Source organism: Nomascus leucogenys, chromosome 12, assembly GCF_006542625.1.
Source record: "Nomascus leucogenys isolate Asia chromosome 12, Asia_NLE_v1, whole genome shotgun sequence".
Taxonomy (NCBI): domain Eukaryota; kingdom Metazoa; phylum Chordata; class Mammalia; order Primates; family Hylobatidae; genus Nomascus; species Nomascus leucogenys.
In genome coordinates, this window is record NC_044392.1 from 44226128 (window position 1) to 44244351 (window position 18224).

Here is an 18224-nt window from a genome sequence, read left to right on the forward strand (position 1 = left end):
TGTAGAAAAGAGGATCGTGGCCTAAGTGAACATATTTTTTTTATACATCTAGAGTTATGCAGGCATCAAAAGAAAATTCTAATCAAGAGCTGCTGTGCAAAAGAAGAATACATGTGAGCAAGCCTCTCTGAACCTGTTCTGGTTGGGCTGCCAAATTCACAAAAAATAGAATTTAAAAAAGATGACAACATATGATACTCTAGTTTTACCCATTGTATAAAATTTGGTTATTCTTACAATGTGGAGGGGAAAGGTGGGGAAAGGGATCTGACAGGTATTAAAATGCCTAGTGTACCAGCTGCTGTGCCAGATCTTTACCAAAATATCTCAAGTAATTCTCACAATCAGGAAAAAAGTTGGCCATTAGAATCTTCGTGTGGTCTAAGGGAATGTTCAAGGGTTAACCTTGTTACTGGCAGGGTCAGAACTAGAATTTAGTTCTCCTGGGCCCCAACAGAGCTCTTTCCTATCCTAGCCGCTCTTTCATTGCCCTCTCTATACCCCTGTCCTTGTAGAACTAAAGGACCAAGTTCAGGTTGCTAAGGGGTTCAGGCGTCTATCCTGTTCTAGGAAAGGCTTTCCTTCAGGTGGCTAATAAAAGCAGGTGTGGGGTCAGTAGTGTTGGAGCCCTTGTTTTCCTTCTGAAATTTTTTCATCTTCTGAAAACTATTTATGTTGCCATTTTCAAGTGTTAAGAGCAAATAGAGTATAATTCCAGTTTCTTAATAGTAATAAATGTTAATAACAGCATAGGAAGAAAACCAATACTTTCCATAAAACTGTCAGCAGCAGGGAAATGGATGCATAAGGAACTCTCACTTTCTGTTATGTCATTCTATAACGTTTGATCTTTTTAATAATAAGCATATTCTACTTTTGTAATCAGAAAGAATACGTATTTCTAAAGACTTTTTTTAAAAAATCCTCCCCATAAACAAGCAAAAACAGTGCTTTTCAGGTTTCACCAGAGAGCTCAGTAGAGCCACAAGTGCTCACCCACCACCTCCTGGGGCTCTCAGACCCCAAGAGGTTCAGAGAGTAGGGTGTTTCAGAGAGGAGGATACTCAGGATGTGTCTGGGAAATACAAATACAGCACATCAGGCCTGATTCTGCAGCTTTGAGCACGCCAGTCAATCTGTTTGGCCCTCACTTTTTTCAATTATAAATGAGTGTTAGACTCTAGTTTCTGAGATACCCTCTGGGCCACTCATGTTCTGTGACTCAGTCATTCTGGGCATAGAGACCATAAATATCCAGGAAAACAAAAAAGGGGTGAGGAGCATCAGAGAGGAACTGTCAGGAAAAGCCCCTTAAGAAAGTGGGTTAGGAGGGTATCATAGGTCTGGGTTAAAGTAGGCACATGTAAGCTGAGTGGGTTCCAGAAGCAGAGACCTTGTTGGGGAATCACTGGAAATGAAAAAGATCAAATTGAGTGAGAAGTAGAGTTAGTAGAAAAGCTTTGAAAGCTCAAGGAACCTTTAGGAGAAAAATTTGTTCAGTGAAGCATCTGAGAAGTTTATGCAATATGAAGTCTCTCTCGTCATACCTAATCCATGGCATGTCCATTAGGATTAGGATTTTATTTAAATTAGCATAAGGGGGAAAGAAAAAAAAGCCAGACTAAGAAATTTGGATTTTAGACAGGTAATGGGGATCTACCACAGATTCTTGAGCGAGCAAGCGAAATAATGCAAATGGTGTTAGAGAAAGATCAGCCGCGGCCGGGCGCGGTGGCTCAAGCCTGTAATCCCAGCACTTTGGGAGGCCGAGGCGGGCGGATCACGAGGTCAGGAGATCGAGACCATCCTGGCTAACACGGTGAAACCCCGTCTCTACTAAAAATACAAAAAATTAGCCGGGCGTGTTGGCGGGCGCCTGTAGTCCCAGCTACTTGGGAGGCTGAGGCAGGAGAATGGCGTGAACCCAGGAAGTGGAGGTTGCAGTGAGCCGAGATCGCGCCACTGCACTCCAGCCTGGGGGACAGAGAAAGACTCCGTCTCAAAAAAAAAAAAAGAGAAAGATCAGCCGCATCTCCATTTGTTCAGAGAGGCAGAGATCTACTAGTAGGCTCTCCAATCATTATTTAGCCACCAGTGCTTACTAGGCACAGAATAACTGTTCAGTAGGACTGTGGTAGACACTAGGTATGGAGGATGTGTGTTTGGGGTAGGGGTGGCTGTTTAGTCTGTTAAGGAAAACAGAGCCCCCAACCCAGCAGTCCAGCAGGAGCTATAGGCTCTTATTTTGTTGACTGACAGTCCCACCCCAGATCTTTTGCAAACAGGAAGAGAGCATTTTCTCCTACTTCCCATCTTCATATGTCATGTGACCAGGCTGCTCTGAATCTGCCCTGCCCCACCCAGAAGCAGTTAACTTCCTGAAAGTGGAAATCATTTCATCTGTGCTCTGATTTGGGGGCGGGAATGAGATGCCAACGTTCACCAGACCCGGGTGGCTTTGTGAGTGCTGTGCCGCAACTAAACAAACTTCACTGAGGTGGTTGAATCCTCTGTCCTCTATAACCTCTCATCTCTACAACTTGACTCTCTCCCCCAGGGTGTAGATCAAAGCACAAAGCCTTTAATTATTGGCCCAGAGGAAGACTATGACCCGGGTTATTTCAACAACGAGGTAACGGTTTCCTAGTTTTCTCCTTTCATCATTTTTTTTGTCATACAAGCTGCTCTTGACTAGAAGCAGTTTGACTAGCATCAGCTGTGAAGGGAACTTGAGGCAGGGAGCCTCCTGTTATGAACCCAGGACGGGGAATCACATGGGAGCTAAGCTGGAACCTGCTGTGCTGCTGTGCCCAGCCTCCCACCATGCTCATCCTTCTGCCTTCCAGAGCGACATCATATTCCAGGATCTGGAGAAACTGAAGTCTCGGCCAGCTCACCTGGGGGTTTTTCTACGTTACATCTTCTCTCAGGCGGACCCCAGTCCACTGGTAAGTCAGAAGCATCCGTCTTGATTGAGTGCCTGCTGGTACTGGTCAGAGAGGACCTCTAGCCTCTGTTTCTGCTCCCTGGCTGTTACAAGTCAGTTTCATGGGCACAGTCAGGCACTTCAAGGACAGACAAAATAGCCAAGAAGATGAAACCTATGGAGAGGCGATTTTTTACTGTATGACGCAGCTAACTAACTACATCAGCTGCCCAGGGAGGAGCAAGAGCGCAAGGCCAGGAAAACTCATTCTTGATCATTTCAGAAAGTTGTCTTGGAGAAGTTGCTCTTCCTAGAGTTTTTTTTTTTTTTTTTTTTTTTTGAGACGGAGTCTCACACTGTCGCCCAGGCTGGAGTGCGGTGGCGTGATCTCAGCTCACTGCAAGCTCCCCCTCCCAGGTTCACACTGTTCTCCTGCCTCAGCCTCCCGAGTAGCTGGGACTACAGGCACCCGCCACCATGCCCGGCTAATTTTTTTGTATTTTTAGTAGAGACAGGGTTTCACCATATTAGCCAGGATGGTCTCGATCTCCTGACCTCATGATCCACCCGCCTCAGCCTCCCAAAGTGCTGGGATTACAGGCGTAAGCCACCGCGCCCAGCCTCTTCCTAGAGTTTTTTTAAATGAAGGTAGATACAGACTGACTCGGGAGTTGAGAGAGTAGCCCTGCGAGAAAACTTGCAGATGGCAAGGCTTAAAGGGTCTTCCATGTGAAGGTGATGACAAGAAGGAATGTGAGGGGATGGAGACCAAAGTGCCGGGGACAGTGCTCAGAGCCAGCAGCCTTCCCAGTTTCCTCATTCTGCTCAGCTGCTTAGAAAGGAAGGGCAGATGGAGGAGAGGGGTCGCGGTTGTATTCTTCAGAATAAACTTCTCACCTGGGGCATGGGCTGCTGTTTTGTCTTTCTGGGGATACCACCAGAAGCCAGAATGAACAGCCACCCACAGGTATTCATTGAAGACCTGTGTGCAAGTCTAAGTGCCAGAAGCATTCCTGAATAAAGACAGGGCATACCACAAAGAGAAATAAAACATGAACCCTTAGGAAACAAGACGTAAACCAGCACAAGACACAAGTGAAATAGCATGTGTGGAGAGGATACAGAGTTGAGGAGTAATCAGTGTTGAAGATGTGCCCGTGGGAAAGGGGGTGGGGGTTATTTTACCACAGGTTTCTGAAATAGTCTGACCCCAGCTTTCTCAACCTCAGCACTGTTTTGAACTGGAGAATTCTTTGTTGTGGTAGACTGTTCTGTGCCTTTGGGGAAATATAGCTGCATCACTGGGCTGTACCCACTAGATGCCAGTAGCACCGCACTTGCCCAGTAGTTGTGACAACTAAAAATGTCTCCAGACATGGCCAAATGTCCCCTAGGGGGCAAAATCACTGCTGGGGGAGAACCACTGATCTAACCCAGTTCTCTCTTCTCCTAGCTTTTTTACCTGTGTGCGGAAGTTTATCAGCAGACAAGCCCCAAGGATTCCCGAAGCTTGGGGAAAGACATCTGGAATATTTTCCTGGAGAAAAATGCGGTAAGGCAGTCATAGATTGGATTATAATTTTATCATATTCTTTGAACTACTCAGAGGCAGGGAAAATTAAGCAAAACATTCAGGCCAAACAGAGACAGGTTCTTAAAGAGAAATCTAGGCTGAGAGATTAATATTCCTGGATTCTGTTCCTAGTGCCACTCTCAAAAAATCTCTCAGTACCTCTGTTGTTCCACATATAGAATACACATTGCCTCTCTCTGGAATGTTTGGAGGAAGAGATTGTACCAAATTCTCCCTATTCTCCCCTGATTCAATGCCCTGGTTCCCCCCAACCCTCCCTGCCTTGCCCATCCCTAGGCCAAAGAAACAGAGGTCTAGAGACGTCAGATGATCTAGATCCGTGAGGCAAGAGGAGAACCCTGGTTTCCGAAGCTCAGTCTGAGTTGCTATTACTACCCAAAGGCAGGAGTCAGAGGTGGGAGTCCCCAGAGTGTCTGGGGTAGACAGCACCCGGTGCATTGGGACAGAGTTCCCAGGGATGTGTCAGGGATCCCGCTGACAAGAGCATTTCTGCCTGCAGAGGGCAATTGCCATCCCAGACTTTCTAATCTGATCAACTAGACTAATTCCAAGGTGACTTTATTCTTTTGGCAGTAAGCTAGTAGGGTTAATGAGGTTGGAGAAAATTGTTTTTTCTTAAGAGTTTTATATTTGCCCTCTTAAATGGGTCTTGAGTAGGGAGGTTAGAGCTGCCAGTTCTCTGTTTGTTGTTATGGAACCTCTCCAATATCCAGGTGTCAGGGACTTGTGTAGCCAAAGCCAGAACACCATGCTAACTGCAAGGCTGGGTGACACAAGGCTAGCTTTCCCATGGGAGTGAGTGGGAGGGAAAGTCCACCAAATAGCCTAATAAAGGCTTTTCCTTTTCCCTTGCTGCTAAGTCAGCACAGGTCCACTTTTTGGACAACATGCCATTCCATGCACTCTAGTGGCCTGGAAATAAGAGTGAAAAAAACTGCCTGAACCGCCCTCAGAATATAGTACCAGCTTGCTCTGTAGCCTCAGACTCCATTTCCCAAAAACCCTAGCCTAGAATTCAGGTGTGCAGCTAGAGTGATGAGAAGGCTGGTAGGCAGATGTAGGCGAAAAGGCAAGAAGTTCATGTGGCCAAGCCCTCCTCGCCCCTCACACTGTTCATCTCCCTGGAGTGTGCAGACCTGACCGCTTCTGCTCCACACTTCTGTTTTTCAGCCTCTGAGAGTGAAGATCCCTGAGATGTTACAGGCTGAAATTGGTAAGTTGGCTCATTGGTCGGTTAGTCTCTTCTTGGTGGCTTTCTTGTCCTGAGCTCTCAGGAGGCTCCAGAGGACAGAAGGGACATAGTCCCTGTCCTTGGGCAACCATCCTCTAATAGAAGAAAAGACCCATGGAACGATTGCTCCAGAACACTGCACAGTAGCTTACGGACATGTGCAAATGGGACAGACCCTGCCTAGGTGCTCACTCTGCTGGGGGGAGCTTGTCATGGGAAGACATTGGACTTGGAGTTAGGAGACCTGGGTTCATGTCTGCCAGCCTTCTACATGACCTTTCTGGGCCTCCGTTGGATTATCTGTACAAAGAGGAAACAGACTTGGTCAGGGATTCCTCAGCCAGGTTGATTATCAAGAATCCCTTGGGGAACTCAAAAAATACAGAAACTAGGGCCTCGCTCCATCCTCCCTGCAGAGTTGGAATCTCCAGCATGGTTTTTCTTATTGTTTTTTTTTTTTGCGGGGGAGGTGTTTTATTTTTGTTTTTATAAGTTCCCTAACTAATACTGAGAGCAACGAGTCCAGAGTGAGGACCAGGCAGGCTAGATGGTGCCCAGCTCTCTTCTCCTTCTAATTATGAGTAGAAGAATTAATGGGAGGCAGTCTAAGGTGATGTCAGCCTGAGAAGCTAATCATTGGCAGCTTTTTAGAGGACAGGAATTGGAAGCTGCATTTAGAAAGAGATGATTTGCGGGCACATGTGACGGGGAGGAGAGCCCAGGCATAGGGTGAACAGAGCTTGCTCAAAAGCAGAGTGAGAATGAAGCGCAGCTCCCAAGGACTTAGCCTAGCCTGGGTGGAGCTAGATGCAGGGACTAGAGGAGAGACATCTTTCAGTTTCTACTGGGGAGCTCAGGTTTCTTGGAATGTGAAGTGCTTGCCTTTTTTAGCCTTGTGAGCTGCTTCTGGAGCAGTAGAGGGGAACAAGCCTCTCAGAGGTCTGCAGTTGGATGTCAGAGGATGGTACTTAGACATATCCGATGAGAGGGGCTTTAATATTTCTCTTAATGGAGCACAGAACATCCAGAAAATATTGTTGTCCTTGCCTTGGACTTTGGATATCAGCATTCCAGTCCTGAAATCAGGAATGACCTGAGAGGTCCAGGCCTCTTCTCCCTTTAGGCTAACAGGGCAGAAAGCCAGCCCTTCCTCCCAGTGTCATAGGGAGCTGAAATGCCTTGAGATGCTCAGCAGAAGGGCTCTCCCCCCACCCCTAGTACCCCACCTACTCTGCTTTCTCTGGTCTCCCACTACAGACTCACGCCTGCGGAACAGCGAGGATGCCCGTGGTGTTCTCTGTGAAGCTCAAGAGGCAGCCATGCCTGAGATCCAAGAGCAGATCCACGACTACAGGTTGGCCCAGGAGCTGCCCTCCCACCGTTCTCCTCGCACCTCCACCTCTTGGCCCTGGCTCCTTCCGTCTGGGACGTGCACATATCTCTTGTTATATGTGTTTGCCTTGTTCTTTCTGGGTGTCCATCTGTTGAGTATTTGTGTATATTTCTTTCTTTCCCTGTGTTTATCTGGCTTAGAACGAAACGCACTCTAGGGCTGGGCAGCCTGTATGGTGAAAATGACCTGCTAGACCTGGATGGGGACCCTCTCCGAGAGCGCCAAGTGGCTGAGAAGCAGCTGGCTGCCCTTGGAGATATTTTGTGAGTCTTTCAGCTTCCTCCCACCCCACTGAACGTCCCAAGCAGGTTGACATATTTTGTGGGTCTGTTCTTTCAACCTTTCCCCCTCTTCCACTTCTTGCCTGATTCTCCTGCCCCTGAAAGATGGGGAGTCATGCTCTCCTGCTGCATTGGTCAGGCTGAGGGCTGCAGGTATTCAAGGGTGTGGCAGAGCCTGGAGCTCCTGATAGTCATTTGGTGGTTATGACAGACCATGGGCCCCAGGAATGTGGTAAGCTTTCTGCTTTCCCCTGCTGGCCCTCTTCCTGACCACTCTCCCTTCCTGCCTCTAAGATCTTATCTGTCACAGAGAGTGAGGCCAGTGCTGTGTGTGCCCAGTGGATAAAGTTCCCTCAGGAGGCAGCTAGAACTGACTTAGGGGAAATTGAACCATCTTTTACTAATCCACATCAGAAAACGGAACTAGTGCAACATGTTAAGGCGCTTCTGACACAGCTGCTTTTGTTAGGTTTTTCTAGCACCATTTTCGAAAGTGTCATAGGCACCTGTGATGCAAGCCCCAGTATCACAGACTTTGTGGGGACACTTCAGGCTTAGAAGCAATTTTTTTGCCCTAATACTGCTTCTCACTAAGTAGTTTTGTGACCTTGGTTAAGCCATTCCATACAAGTCAGATCCATAGGCACAGCTAGGCACTTCAATGACAGGGTAAAAATAGCAAAGAAGATGAAACCTATGCAGTCTCTGCTAATAGGCTGATATTTCAACTTGGCAAATATTTATGGAGTTCCTGCTATGTACCAAATATGTGTGCATCAAACATACTTCTCTCCTTTTCCCCCACTAACCCTCCTATCATCTAGGAAAATCTTATCCTCCTCCTAGCCTCTAACCAGGTGACCAGCCTCTGTCTTTGCAGTCTGAGTCATCTGTTCTTTCTTCCATTCCAGGTCCAAGTATGAGGAAGACAGGAGGTAAGCAAGTCTATGATGTGTATTTGCAGCTTTCAAGGTGGAAGGAGTGGGGTTGAGCTACTATGCTTTCCATTTCTGACAATCACAGGGGAGTCCCTCGTGTTGTACAACCACGTAGGATCGTGGTTCCTGCAAGTCTAGCTCTCAGGTGTCTGTGTGACCGTAACATAGGGGTGATGAGGCCCATGCCCATGATGCTCAGGGATCACTGCCTGGGGATGTGGGTCTGCTCCTCAGTGGGAAGACACCAAGCTGCCATCGCTCCTCACAGTCCCATACCTGGCGGCAGCTTCTCTACCCAGATGAGCCCTTTTCACGTCTCCCTTCTCACGTCTTTCCCTTAAACCACCTCAAGTAGTAACAGTAATCGTGGAATCAGCCTCTTAGTGACATCTGCAGAGGAGAGCTGGGGTGCAGCATAGTTCCTTTCTTGGCACATATTAGAATTTTTTTTTTTTTGCAGCCTATATATTTATCTCATTGTTTTTCATTAGCCAAGTTTAAAATGAGTCTGCATTCCCTGAGCATACACACTAATAAGGGAGAGAAAATGGGGTTAGGAGTCTGTTTAAGAGGGAAATACAGACAGAGCTGAAGCCTTGCTGCATTGAATGCACAGAGTGGGTCATCATCCATCCAGCAAATTGTGGGTACAAGGACATTTTTAAACAGAGCTCTAGACATTTTCATTTGTGGCAATTGGAAGCCACTTGACAGCTCCTTTTCCATCTCTTTTTCTCTGTACTGGGGTGGGAGGATGGTGAAGGCAGTATACCTTGGCAGAGGCTGCTTGGCATTTCTCCTTTCCCCTGGCCTCCCCACCCCTGCACATATGCCTGAGAGTATCAGCTGCAGACCTCAGCCAGTCCTCCACATCTGCCTATGTCTTGACCAGGCAGGAAATTATTTACTTACATTTTAGGGAATTGGCATGTTCTTCCACTGACCATCATCTGCCCATGGGGAAGAGTTCCGCTTAGGGAAAGAGTAAGACTTCTCCTGGGAGAAGTCTTATTCTTGGTTACCTGTGGGCTCACTGTGTGGAGAAGGTCACAGCCCAGACTTTTAGCCAGCTTCTGCCTGCTGTCCCATTTAATGATTCTAGACTTTTCTTTGAATACTTTCACCTGTAACTACCCCTTCCCCACTCCACTGGGTGATGGTGAAGAGATTGTTCGGCACAGGGAAGATAACTTGAGCTCTCTGATTCAGGACACTGTTCCTCTTTTACAGCGCCCCCATGGACTTCGCCCTCAATACCTACATGAGCCATGCTGGGATCCGTCTTCGAGAGGCACGACCTACCAACACAGCTGAAAAGGCCCAGTCTGCTCCTGACAAGGACAAGTGGCTACCCTTCTTCCCTAAGACCAAGAAGGTGAGGGCCAGGCGTGGTGGCTCATGCCTGTAATCCTAGTATTTGGAATGCCAAGGCAGGTGATTGCCTGAGCTCAGGAGTTCAAGACCAGCCTGGGCAACATGGTTGATGAAACCCCATCTCTACTAAAATACAAAAATTAGTTCGGCATAGTGGTGCATACCTGTAACCCCAGCAATTCGGGAGGCTGAGGCACGAGTATTGCTTGAACCTGGGAATTGGAGGTTGCAGTGACTGCACTCCAGCCTGGGCAACAGAGTGAGACTCTGTCTCAAAAAAAATAAAAAGAAGGTAACAGAGCTGTCCTGGAAAATATCTCCTCTTGGTGCAGTTCTCCGTGCTGAGGTAGGTCAGGAAAGCCATTCTGCAGGTCTCTGGCTACATCCCTGCACCTGGATGTGGAGTCAGTGAGAACCCCCAGACTAGAGCAGCTCTCAGTCCCTTCCAAACCCAGGCCAGAGACAAACGTGCTTGTTAGGGTACCAGCAAGAGTCAGCTCTCCAGTTACTTGCTGAGGGCCAGCCTTGGGGGACAATGGCAGAATTGATTAGCAGCCACGCCTGGGTATCAGGACCTCCTCCAAACACCAGTGTCTCCTGTCTCAGCAGAGCAGCAATTCCAAGAGAGAAAAGGATGCCTTGGAGGACAAGAAGCGAAACCCCATCCTCAAATACATTGGGAAGCCCAAAAGCTCTTCTCAAAGCAGTGAGTATTTGGGGAGCAACAGCCTCGGGCATTCCTTGGGCAGGGACCTCAGCCCTTTCATGTACCAGTATGTTGGCAGAGGGCCTTTCTGTGTTTCTGGAAGCCACAGGCCCAAACTCAGACCACAGCCACTTTCTCCCCTTGCCAAATCTAGTGCAGGATCTCTGAGGTTCAGGTGAATGTTTCCGAGCCAAGGAAGCCGTACTGGTCCCTGGGTCTTAGTCTAGGAACCCAGAGCAGTTCTAGCTACCAAACGACCACGTGAGAAACGTTTCCCCTCGGCAAGGATCGCCCTGTGGACAGTAAATGCCCCCTTCACCTTCATCCAAGGGTCTATAATTGGTCCCAGCACACAGGATTACAGTAGTACAGATGCGGGTGGGGCATGGTTGAGTCACTATTAAGTAGAACTAGTCAGGTTGGGGGCAAGTTTGGGACCCAGAGTTTCCCCTAATGCCATCAGTAACCCAAAACTCAACTGATCCTATCATTGATCTCTTCCCAGCGTGTGTCATTTGTCTGGAAATTGTTGCTGGCCCCTCCCAGTCAGGACCTTAAGCCCCCCAATATCAATGGGAATCTGTGAAGGGCAGCGGGGTGGGCCCGCCTCCCTTTCTGAAATTGCTGCATTGCAGGAGAGAAAGGGATTCTTCTAGATCAGCCTTGATTTTCGCCACTACCTTTTCATTTTCTGGCTTGATGTAATTTTTATTTTGATTCTTAAAACATTGATTGACTTTTCATGGTTTACTTTTGTTTTTGTTTGTTTTTCTTTTAGCATTTCATATTCCCTTGTCCCCTGTGGAAGGTAAAAGGACCATTTTATTTGGGTTTGTCTTTGCATTAGCATTGAGTTTCCATCTCCCAAATCTTGTCTTTTCTGTTTCTTTCTCATCGTCTACCATCCTGTTCCTCCTCCCTCCCTTTCTTTCTTCTCTCTATGTCTCTTATGTGTTGCTCATTGTTGCTAAAGCTGCTGTGTGCTACAAACCCTGTGGGGGGTTGGGGAGGGCACCACCCTCATGCCAGGTATGAGACCTTGTCCCCTAACCCAGAGTTCCAGGGGACAGGGCCCCTTCTCCTGCAGGGACAGCTCCTTCTGGTAGTTCTGGCCAAGACTAGACTTCTGGTTCCTCTGGCAGTTTTTCCATAGCCTGAGGCCTTTTCTCTATAATTCAGTCACATCTCCAAGGATGAGGGTCCAAAACTCCAGAGTTCTATATAAGTGAGGGGAACCCTCACACACCGAAGGGTCTTGCAGTGAAGCAGAAGTGCCTCAGTTTTTTTTTTTTTTTTTTTTTTTTTTGGAGACACAGTTTCACTCTGTCGCCCAGGCTGGAATGCAGTGGTATGATCTTGCCTCACTGCAAACTCCGCCTCCCAGGTTTAAGCGATTCTCATGCCTCAGCCTCCCAAGGAGTAGCTGGGACTACAGGCATGTGCCACTACACCCAGCTAATTTTTGTATTTTTAGTAGAGACTGGGTTTCACCATATTGGCCAGGCTGGTCTCGAACTCCTGACCTCAGGTGATCCGCCCACGTTGGCCCTCGAGAGTGCTGGGATTATAGGCATGAGCCACCGCACCCGGTCAGTGCCTCAGATTTTTGTTTTCAGTTAAAGTAATTAAAATGTCAGTTTTGTTCTGTTTTGTTTTTGTTTTTTTGTTTTTTTGTTTTTTGTTTTGGAGACAGAGTCTTGCTCTGTCACCCAGGCTGGAGTGCAGTGGCGCGATCTCGGCTCACTGCAAGCTCCGCCTCCTGGGTTCACGCCATTCTCCTGCCTCAGCCTCTCCGAGTAGCTGGGACTACAGGCGCCCGCCACCACGCCCGGCTAATTTTTTGTATTTTTAGTAGAGACGGGGTTTCACCGTGGTCTCGATCTCCTGACCTCGTGATCCGCCCGCCTCGGCCTCCCAAAGTGCTGGGATTACAAGCGTGAGCCACCGCGCCCGGCCAAAATGTCAGTTTTGAAGGTGATTTTTTTTTTTTTTATGTAAAGTATGGGTCTCTAACAGTTTTTCTCTTGGGTATTTTTGTTTATATCATCTACTTAAGCCCTTCAGTATAGCACCTCCATCTCTTTTGACATTTGACTACCAGCACTGTATAACCACAGCAGTGAAAAAAGAATGACCCTAAATGTATTTTAGGGGACCTAGTATCTTCCAGAATCCGTGTATTTAAAACATTAATGTGATACACATTAACCCACAAGAAGCTTAGAGCCTACAGTGAAATGTCACAGAATTGAGCAAGTTCATTTCCTGTTAATAAGGTCCATATGCGTGCAACTGATTAACACTTTCTAGGTTCTACAATAAATATGTAGAGAGAGATAGAGAGATAGCAATGGGATGCAACCTGGAAACTATTCCATTACTGTAATTTATTTTACGTAAAAGTGACAATTAAAAATATTATCTTCCAAATTAGTTTAAAAGTTACTAAACTCCTAAACTCTATGCCATTTTAAGCAGTAAAAACAAGGAATTAATGTAAAAAAGTTTATAAAACAAGGGGAAAAAAAGAATGGCCTTGAAATCCAGTCCTCAGTTTTTTTTTGTTTTTGTTTTTGTTTTTTGAGACAGGGTTTTGCCCTGTCGCCGAGGCTGGAGTGCAGTGGTCTAGTCATAGCTTACTACAGCCTTGAACTCCTGGCTCAAACAGTCCTCCCACCTCAGCCTTCCAAGTAGCTGGGGCCACAGACGTACATCACCACACCTGGCTAATTTATTTTTTGTAGAGAGAGGGTCTCATTATATTGCCTAGCCTGGTCTCAAACTCCTGGGCTCAAGCGATCCTCCTCCCTTGGCCTCCAAAAATGCTGAGATTGTAAGCATGAGGCACTGTGTGCCTAGCCACTTTGCTCTTTTTAAAAATGCATTTCATTCTACCTGTTTTTCCCCTGTTACTCTGGGTCATTCGGTTATACCAGATCTCAGGGCTACGCCTGTGTTTTGCCACAGCTAAGGTGTAACTCTATCTAGAACATAATTGTGCATTTTCCAAGTGGCCCATGGGAAAGGGAAGAGTGGACTCAGCCTGCCGGCTTTCAGTTATAGGATGTTCCCAGGCTCCCACATCATCACCCAGCCAGGGTGGCTCAGGGCTGCGGCTGCCCAGCTGACCCTGGCATCTGCATGGCTTCAAGGCCCAGATGCACATTCAGGCTGGTACAGGCAGATCTGCTCTTAATCTCCAAAGTGAGAGTGATGGTAATAGCCCCGACTCCTGTAATGTGCACCCACAGCCACTTACACAGTTTTAGAAAAATATTCCCTAGCCACTTGCCTAAAGGCTGTAGAGTTGTAAACTTTGAAGACAGCAGCTAAATTTTTTTTCTGTTCTCTCTGACTTAGAAGTTTTCTTATGAAAGTCAGATTTTGAGACAGATTTGTAAGTTTGTATATGTAGATATCAGAATCTCTGAAGTAGGATCAGGGCCCAGACCCTGGGCTGTTGATATTGCCTCCCCATTTCCCCTTGTCCTTTCCGCTGGTCTCAGGCAGCCAGCATTTCTAGCCCACCCCTGTTCTAATATCGCTGGGCTCAGAACTGAGCTAGTTGACTTGAAGGTGAACTCCTTATCTCTCTTTCCTCCTGCTGAGAGCCACAGAACTCTGGGTCTGAGTTCTCCAGGGGCTGTAGTTGGCATTACCTGTGCCTTTTCACTCTCCTATCTGCCCTCTCTGTCTGAACAAGAACAGCTCTCTTCTGTCTTAGCTTCGAAAAGGGGCTGGAATTTGAATGCCAGTGAAGTCTCTCCTCTGTTCCTCCTAGGTCACCTCTTACGGTACTAAAGAGTCTGATTCTGTATTGATGAAGGCCAGAGAAGGGCAGAAAGGACAGGAAGGAGAGGCAGAGAAAAACAGAAATAAAGAACTCTAAAATTCATTTAAATTTGAGAAATGCCTGATGTATTTTGGCAACATGGCCAAATTACATGTAGATGTGCTTTGGTCTTCCTGGCTATTTTTTTAACCTGTATGTGGCTCTTAGGAAAAACCTAATCATGACTTTCAAGCAGAAGCGTTATTGTAATAATGTGAGAGCCAAAAGAATGCTTATGGAAAACATACTTCCAAACCCTCTCATTTTGCACACGAGGAAAGAATAAACCCAGAAAGGTAGCGTGACTGCCCAGGGCCACACAGCATATTCATAAAAGAGCCAGGACCAGAACACATCTCCTGACTCTTGGTCCGGTGCTGTTCTCATTCACGCTTGCTCATTGCCCTGTCTTCTGGGATCTGGGGAAGTCTGAGCCTGAGAAGCCATGCCTGAACAGCAAGCCTAGTGTCCTTCATTTTCTTTTTGCTTCTAGTCAAACCAGGCAATGTGAGGAACATCATTCAGCACTTTGAGAACAACCAGCAGTATGACGCCCCAGAACCTGGGACACAACGACTCTCGACCGGAAGCTTTCCCGAGGACCTGCTGGAGAGTGACAGGTAGCACTGGCTGGATGGGACTCGCCAGCTGCTCGAAGAGTGGGGCATGAGCAGGGCTGATGCTAGGGTTTAATTCCAGCTACTTTACCCCTCTCCACTAGCTTCTAAGGCTACCTCTACAGAACTTCCTCCCCACCCCTACTATCTTCAGGAGACACATTGTGTGCTGGTGAACAGGCCAGTGGAAGAGCAAGCAGATCCCCGACTTCCAGCCCAAGAACTACACACTTTTCAAATTCCCTTTGGATTTATCACCTGACTACTCAGTAGCCTTCACCCAAGATTGAGCTAGGTGATATAAAGCAGCTAATCAGGAAACCCTAAGTGACAAGGATAAGGAAGACTATAGTGGGGGCAAGAGGGAGTCCTGGGGAAAAAAGACCCAGGCAGGCAAAAGAAAGTTGTTTCCTGTCTGTTTGTGAAGAAGAGAGCCAGAGATGAGGTTCTGCTGGGTACTTTAAAGACAAGTGATGTAACTATAGGCATCAGATGTCCACCTCAGCAAAGACAGGCAAAGTGGATTGATTACAAATGAACTGTTTTTCCCTTTTTAAGAAGAAAAAAGGGAATTGAGACTGGCATCTCTCATATTCTTCTTTGGTCAGGTTCTAACTAGAGTCCCCGTCTGGTATGAAAACATATTCTTGGGCTTACTTGCTCTTGATTGTGGCATGACAACAGTCAAGTCATGTCTAACATTCTGTAGCTAACACCTAAAAGCCAACACCACCCTTAAAGGTGACTTAAACAGGTAGAGTAATGTGGCCTTGTGTGGGGGGAAATAATGCTTGTGTACAGTCAAGCCTCAGAGCCATTGAGCTGGAGTACAGGCAGGCATGAAAGCAAGCCAGTATGTAGCAGTGTAGATATTCAAGCCGTTTTGCGTTTGTTGTTTGTTTGTTTGTTTTGGGGATTTTTTTTAAGAGACAGGATCTTTCTCTGTCACCCAGGCTGGAGTGCAGTGGTGCAATCATAGCTCACTGCAGCCTCAAACTCCTGGGTTCAAGAGATCCTCCCACCTCAGCCTCCTGAGTAACTAGGGATACAGGCATGCACCACTGCACCTGGCTAATTTATTTTTATTTTTATTTTTTTGAGACAGTCTCACTATGTTGCCCAGCTTCGTCTCGAACTCCCGACCACAGCAATCTTCCTGCCTCAGCCTCCCAAAGTGCTAGGATTATAGGCATGAGCCACTGCACCTGGCCTATTTTGCCTTTGAAATAACTAATTATCAAACCATAAGCCAAGCTTTCCTGCTTGAATGCAGGTTACTCCTTTCTGTTTATATGAAGCCTTTTTTCAGCTGAACACGTGTTAAAAGATTTTGCTGCTGTGAGAACTGACAGATTTACAGGAGATAAAGTTTAGATTTGTACTGGGGGAAGGTTGAGTTCTAACATTAATGGGTAAGTTAAATACGCAAATTATGTGATTCCTGTGGTAGCACATGATGTCATAGATACATCAAATATTTTAAAATTATAAGACATCAACATTTGTAGAAAATATTTGAGACCATTTACAAACTTGCATTCTTGGCATTGCTAGGTAAATGTGCCCTAAGACACTCACTAGGATCCTAAAGCTACTCTAAGCAGAAGCCTTTGGATTTGATGATTATCAACTCATTGGCAGTCTCAGAAGAAGTAGTATTAGCAGTATGGTGGGTCAGAGATTGTTGTAGATACTCAACAGGTATAAGATGCCCCAGTTCTAGAAGGCAGTACCCTAGGAATTTGGGGGCAAAGCTAGATAATATGCCTCACTTCTCGGTGGGAGCATTACTTACTTCTGGGTGCTTGAAGGAAGGTGCTTAGCTCTGCAGCCCCAGTAACTCCACTGGGTGTTTGTTGTGGTGGTACAGTGACCCAATAGGACACTGAAAAGTGTTCCGAGTTAGTCTGGGTTGGGATTGTTCTAACACAATTCTGGAGGGTGAATTCAGTAAGGGATCAGTGGGCAGTATGTTTTCTAACCCTGCAGACAAGACCCTCAGGACCCTAGGAGATGAGCTCCATTTTGGATCATCCGGCAATTTGGGCACAATGAATGGAGACCGAGACATTTAGCTCCTCATTGCAGCAATCTGCTGTGCTATTAAGAGCTCTGCAGACATTTCCAGGCCTCCTGTGGTCCTAGAAGCAGAGCAGGATGTAGATTACTAATAATATCAGAAAACCAGCCCAACAGGGCCACAGCATGGAGGTGGGGGGACCATCCTGGGGCAGCTAGGGGTCAGAGGTGCCATCTGTCTCAGGCTGATGCACTGCAGGACTCGACACTGCAACACCCAGTCATTAGCATCTCATCAAACCCCAGAGACACTCAGTAGCCAAGCACGGCAGGCCAAGGAGCGGGTACTGCCTATCAGTAAAAAGGCCCCTGTAAGCACAAGCCTGTCTGCTCTTGAGACGAAATGGAATCTTAGGAACAGTACCGTTAAGAATGGAACTCATCCGCATCACAACTGGAGGGCTAAGAATCCAGCAGCAGATAGAACTTTCTGACAGGCAGTGTGGAAAATCCTAAAATGAGCTGTGAATATAGTGACTCCACTTTCCTCTTAAGACCTCTTAAAAGAGGTTCGCCTCAAGCAGAGTTAAGGTGGGAGCTAACTCGTTCCAAAGCAGAGGCAATGCAGACTGGCCACCAGATGACCCCAGGGGCAGGGAGCTAGGACCTTGTGGTCCCTGATGAGGGATGATGATGTCTACCACCTTCTTGACAGGAGCATGGTGTCTCAGGCCTCTGGACACACTACAACTCTTACTCCATTAGCCCCAGATTTCATCTTCCTGTTAGGATCCCTTCCTAATAGCTCCAGAGGAGGATGACTCTGTCTATCCATCAGGCTAGGCTGGGGAGAGAGGAGGAGTTTGTAGAGCAGCAAAAATAGTCTGTCTTTGAGAAGCTTCCACTGCCATCCAGGTGCTTTGGCCATGTTCAGGAGGAGAACCTGTGGCACGGAGGCATCCTTGAGATGGAGCCGCAGGTAGGAGCTGGCCAGGATGTAAGCATGGCCCACTGACTTCCCAAGTCCCAAAGTCTTTTGTCCCTTCCTAGTTCACGCTCAGAGATTCGCCTGGGCCGCTCTGAAAGCCTCAAGGGCCGGGAAGAGATGAAACGGTCTCGAAAGGCAGAGAACGTGCCCCGCTCTCGCAGTGATGTTGACATGGATGCTGCTGCGGAGGCTACTCACCTGCACCAGTCAGCCTCGTCCTCTGCCTCCAGCCTCTCCACCAGGTGGGCAGGGCTACAACAGCTGCACTCATGGACATCTTGGGGGTGGGGGCAAGGATAGAGGGTTGCTGAGAGTTGACATTCCC

At 47.2% G+C, this 18224-nt stretch overlaps 1 protein-coding gene across 12 annotated transcripts in view; it reads left to right on the forward strand.

The window, feature by feature from the left end:
* The window catches only part of ARHGEF11 (Rho guanine nucleotide exchange factor 11), a 112170-nt gene that overhangs the window by 80587 nt on the left and 13359 nt on the right, over nucleotides 1-18224 (forward strand). For 5 of the 12 annotated variants that reach the window (XM_030824163.1, XM_030824170.1, XM_030824165.1 and 2 more), the window contains 12 exons: nucleotides 2558-2632; nucleotides 2847-2948; nucleotides 4380-4478; nucleotides 5691-5733; nucleotides 7009-7105; nucleotides 7285-7407; nucleotides 8337-8360; nucleotides 9594-9738; nucleotides 10344-10443; nucleotides 11222-11251; nucleotides 14769-14895; nucleotides 17962-18141. In XM_030824163.1, coding sequence (XP_030680023.1) covers nucleotides 2558-2632; nucleotides 2847-2948; nucleotides 4380-4478; nucleotides 5691-5733; nucleotides 7009-7105; nucleotides 7285-7407; nucleotides 8337-8360; nucleotides 9594-9738; nucleotides 10344-10443; nucleotides 11222-11251; nucleotides 14769-14895; nucleotides 17962-18141 — 1145 coding nt within the window. The remainder of the gene's footprint in view (nucleotides 1-2557; nucleotides 2633-2846; nucleotides 2949-4379; nucleotides 4479-5690; nucleotides 5734-7008; nucleotides 7106-7284; nucleotides 7408-8336; nucleotides 8361-9593; nucleotides 9739-10343; nucleotides 10444-11221; nucleotides 11252-14768; nucleotides 14896-17961; nucleotides 18142-18224) is intronic. The other 7 variants (XM_030824164.1, XM_030824171.1, XM_030824173.1 and 4 more) reach the window with 3 other exon arrangements.